Source organism: Mus pahari, chromosome 4, assembly GCF_900095145.1.
Source record: "Mus pahari chromosome 4, PAHARI_EIJ_v1.1, whole genome shotgun sequence".
NCBI classification, from domain to species: domain Eukaryota; kingdom Metazoa; phylum Chordata; class Mammalia; order Rodentia; family Muridae; genus Mus; species Mus pahari.
The window spans coordinates 133,996,886-134,001,997 of NC_034593.1; the positions used below are offsets into that span (position 1 = coordinate 133,996,886).

The following is a 5,112-nucleotide window of genomic DNA, read 5'->3' on the forward strand; positions in this document are numbered from 1 at the left end:
GAGAGAGAGAGAGAGAGTTTTGTGTGTGTGTGTGTGTGTGTGTGTGTGTGTGTGTGTGTGGCATATTTTTAGTTGATGGCCCCATGCATTTGAAAGCCTCAGGTTTTTACCAGTGCTCAGCAGGCTGGGGCGCTGCCAACAGAGAAGATAAAATAAGCACTCTGATTTCATCCAGTTGGTTTAACGTGTGCCAAGGAGGAAAAAAAAAAATGCTTTCAACATTCGAAGAGGGTAGTTTTTGTTGGTTTTGTTCAGAGTGAGCAGGGCATCAGAGTAATTGGCTTCCACTCGGACGAACCTGGCAGGAGCTGACTGTCTGGGAGCAGAAGGCACTTACACTGTGGGAATCGGGTGCCAAAGCACATTTGAAAGTGGAAGACTGCACTCTGTTTCCAGAGTGCAGTGAGAGCGAATCATCTCAAGATGGCCAGCCAGGGTCGATATGTGTCACTCCAGAGCTGGAGGACCGCAGGATGAAGGTCTTTGCTTTCAGAGCCCGTTGAGCCTGTGGGGCACAAGAAGCATCGACAGGTGGTTAGTGTGGCTGAGGAAAAGCCAGTTGCATCAAGGTCACCCTGGAGACGTTCACAGTGTATCTTGGACACAGCGGCTATACTAAAAAACCTTCATGTGTGTTACCCTAGAAACACGTCAACTCCAAAAAAGCCAGGCATGGTTACCATCTCCATCCCAAAGATGAGAAAATCAAGATAGGAAGAGGGGAAGTGACTTGTTTCCATGGAGACGGAGAGTGCTGTGGTAGGAAGGGCACTGGGACTTGATCTGAGGGAACTTTGAATGCCAAAGCTGGGGATTCTAGGTACACAACATTACACAACAGCATCTTGATGAGTAAGATTATGGGAGGAGTTGAAGCTTGGTGAGCAAAGTAGGTGCTGGGGACCAAAGGCAGATAGATGCATTGGAGAAGATGGAGACAGCGCCTTTAGCCTCTTTTCCCTTCACCTTCTCATTCACCTTTGAGGGGTTCTACTCTCTGTTTTAGTTCTGGTTTAGGGCTGTTTTCTGTCTCATTTGGAGGGGCGGGGGTGTTGTTTTCCAGAAGAAGATATCTGGGAGAAAGCATTTTAGATTACATGGACTTGGTGTGTAACGCAGTGATCGGAGTGTCCTTTTAAAGATTTATTTTTATCCTTTTAAAATCATATTTCTGTGTTGAGTACACACACATGAGGTGCTCACAGAGGCCAGAGGCTTCAAACCCTGCAGGGGCTGCAGTTACAGGTGCTTGTGAGCCACCCACGTGGATGTTGGGAACTGAACTTGTGTCCTCTGCAAGGACAGTGACTGATCTTAGTTGCTGAGTCAGCTCTGTAGGTCCTGTAAATTTTAAAAGGAATACCATACTTTCAAGATGCACAGGGGCCATTTTAGAAAGTGATGCTTCACTATTCAGCGGGATGGAGGAGATGCCTTTCAAAGGCTGCGTCCCCGAAAGCTCCCTGTGGATGGGCGGCGGCAACCCTCTACTCTCCTGGGAAGCCCTTTCGAAGTACTGAAAAGAGACAAAGGGAGCTTCAGGGAGGAGACACGTTGCACAGATGGAGAATGATCTAAAAGAGAGGCAGAAAATCACGGAATCGCGTGGTGTGCGGCTGAATTTAAACCTCACCTCCGCCCATGTCTAACTGTGTGAGGACGGGTGCAGAAATGAAAGTCTCCTGCACAGAGATATTTACTCTGGAGCCCGCTGAGGACGAAGTAAGAAAACGTCTTGGAGAGGTATCAGCCAAAAGCCCACTTACAAACTGGATGGTTTCAGCCAGAGTTGCAGCCCACTTCCTCTGCAACCTAGAGTGTGAGAAACCGACGGATGGTGGGGGGGGGGAGGCAAAGAGTAACACTGGTGGTGGGTATCAGCTCTCTAGGCGAGCAAGGGACTCCACTGTGATGCTGTTGCCCCTTGACATAAGTCACCCTTAAACTTCTCCACTCGACAGACTCCTGTTGTGGGCTCTGCTGTTCTCTTGGGTTTGGAAGCCACTGCCATTACATATGGGTGATGTGGAGGCAGGGTCTTTATGCATTTAGAATCTAGGCTGAGAATGCACTTGTGGTGGCACAGCACCTACCTAGCATGCAGAAGAACCTGTGTCTCTGTGTACCTGTAACAAAAAGAAAAAGCACAGAGTATGAAGTTAGACAAACCGGGCCAGATGAAGACGTTCAGGGGCTTCTGGGCTTTCTTCAAGTACAGCACCCAGCGAGAACTTCTGAAAGTTAAATTTTTCTGTCATGCCAGTTTATCTGAGAACATCCTATACAGAGCCTTTTATTTAATCAGAACATACAGAATCATCAGATTTATCACTAACCTCTGGTCATTGCGTTCTCTGATGGTAGCTTCGAAAATGTCAAAATATAGGTCTTGCTCACCTGGCTCTGGAGTGAGTCACAGCAACTGAGGCCACGCAGGTGGTAAGGGACACCATGGGACTTTAAGAGTTTTGTAGTGCCTTCTGACCCTTCTTGCTATAAAACCCCATATGTAGCCCAGGCTGGCTTCTATATAGCCCAGGCTGGCCTCTAACTTTCAGCATTTGTCCTGTCTCACCCTTCCAAGCATTGATATCATAAAGGTGTGCTTCCATGCCTGGCCCTTGTGTTTTAACTGTGAATTATATTCTCCTTTTACTAACACCATATAGTGATGTCCAAGAACTCCAACTTTTTACTTTTCAACTAGATAGGCCATGAAGGATGAAGGATGGGATTTGTCATAAGCCTGTGCATACAAATAAGGCTGTAGGAATTTGTATTACTGAATTTTTGTGGTTACTCAACTTTCTTGGTACTAAACTTCCAGGAGTCCAGCCCAACTCCCTCACACCGTGATAACTTGTTCAGGCTGCCTTACCCCCATGCTCAGGAAGAAGTCTGCATCCACTAGGGGCAGTTGTTGCCCCAGGACTGCCACATCTCCTAGGAAGAAAGTTCCTTCTTGTGGAGTCTACCCTGGGCTTTGCCAGTGTGTCAGTGTGGTGTCCTATCCTGGTCTGGTCCCACTATGCTGCTAAAGCTACAGTTTGTTCAAAATGTAAAGTAAAGAACCTTCTCTTCCCTAACTCTGTGCAAACCCTCCATCATCTGGGTCCTTGAGTTGGTTAAATGTATCAGTAATGACCCCAGAGAACTCGGGGTAAGTCATGAAGGAAAGGGAGTCAAAGGCTTTCTCCCGGAGTCGTTTGCCAAGAGCGAGCCTGGGTCTGGATCATCTTCTCTCCTCACGTCTTGTTTTCTCCAGTCTGTTGTCTGACTGAGTCTGTGCCTGCCTGTCTTGTCAGTCTGTCTATCCTGTCCCTAACAAGGGGCTTTTACTCCGCTTTATTAAACAGAGTGTGACACAGAATGTGTGGCATGGGGAAGGAACAAGGGGTGCTTTTAAGAAATCTTTGATGGAGGTTTATAGGCAATGATACTCTACCGAGCCCCACTGACCCAGACACAATGTTACCAAGCAGTATGGGCACGCTGCCTTCAGTATGTGTGGCTGATGATTATTTCATAAGAATGCTTCTGCTGTGTTTGCTGTTGATAACAAGTGATTGTCATTTCGTGCATGTGCACTCTCTCACACACACTATCTATCTATCTATCTATCTATCTATCTATCTATCTATCTATCTATCTATCTATCTATCTATTGCTCTCTGGGTGAGGGGCATGGACTTAATTTCAGATTAAGACTACATACTAAGTTAAGTTGTAGAACTCGTGTGGGAAATGCAAGGCAAGTAAGATTGGTAGTTATGCATTCTTTCAGAGGCAGGCTAAACAATCAGGCTGTGTACACAGTAGGATATCTGACTTAAGTCTTAAGTAACCTCAAGGTGCATTATTAACTCTAGCTATGAGGTCCAGGAAAAGTTCTAGTTTCTTAGAGCATAAGAGAATTTTAACAATATGAAATTGCCACAAGCATTGAGCTAGCACTACTTGGCAGTCTAGTAGCCAACATCCTCTGAATGTATCCATCACCTTCCACCACCCATTCCCTTATGAGGGGAGAGAGAAAATGATAAATTGTCTTCTTCCTCATTTTTGCCCCTTCCCCAACTCCTGATACCCACAGAGCAGCCTCAGCCCCAAGCCAGAAGTCTCTATGGATATCGAGTCCACACACCAATGCCTGGATCCGCAGCCTCATCATCCCAGCCTGTCTGCTCCCAGACAAGTCCATGCTATCCCTCACTAATGAGGTTGTGTGGTCTTGACTGAGCTTATGATACCCACCAGGGCATCAAGATGTTCTCAGGGTACAGTGGAGACTGGCATCACCAGCCCCTGAGATCAACCAGAGACCATACTGCAGGAAAGGGACCCCAGTGTTAAAGAGAAGGCACTCTCCGGTGAATCCTATCACTCATGTCAGACTGCTAATTGAATGACTGGCATCTTGTACTATACACAGTGGCTTGCCTGAGACACCTTTGCAGGGACTGGGAGGAAGTTGTCTCAGCATAGATCAATATATTCTGGACCCTTCTATTGAGAGGGCAGAGAGTCTGGCAATCCATAAAGAAGGGACCCCCAGAGACGAGTGATCGGTAAAGACACAGTTCTGCTTATATTCCGTCTGTGCTACCCTTCTGTCTGACACAGAACCTCCCGTCATTCACTCTGGAATCAAAGACCTCAAGGTCTTGAAAACAACCCAGTCTGGATTTGAAGGGTTCATCAAGGACCAGTTCACTACTCTCCCTGAGGTGAAGGACCGATGCTTTGCCACTCAAGTGTACTGCAAATGGCGCTACCAGAGACGGGATGTGGACTTCGAGGCTATCTGGTATGGTTGCCGAGCAACTGCTAGGACCTAAAACTGGGCAGGATAAAGGGATCCTAGAGCAAAGAGGAAACTCTCAGCTCAAATTCCTAGTTCTTTGGGACTGCCCCCTGGTATGTGTGTGTGTGTGTGTGTGTGTGTGTGTGTGTGTGTGTGTGTCTGTGTGTCTCTGTGTGTGTGTGCATGTGCTTGTATGCACATGCATGTGGGGGCCAGAGAACAACGCCAGATGGTGTTTCTCCCCCTTGTCTTTTGTGACCAGCCTCTTATTGGGACCTGGGACTTCTTGATTCAGCGAGGCTGGCTGG

At 47.2% G+C, this 5,112-nt stretch overlaps 1 protein-coding gene across 1 annotated transcript in view; it reads left to right on the forward strand.

Moving 5' to 3' along the window:
• The window catches only part of LOC110320533 (uricase), a 34,045-nt gene that overhangs the window by 22,686 nt on the left and 6,247 nt on the right, over positions 1–5,112 (forward strand). Inside the window, exon 5 of the mRNA XM_021196604.2 lies at positions 4,624–4,807. Coding sequence (XP_021052263.1) covers positions 4,624–4,807 — 184 coding nt within the window. The remainder of the gene's footprint in view (positions 1–4,623; positions 4,808–5,112) is intronic.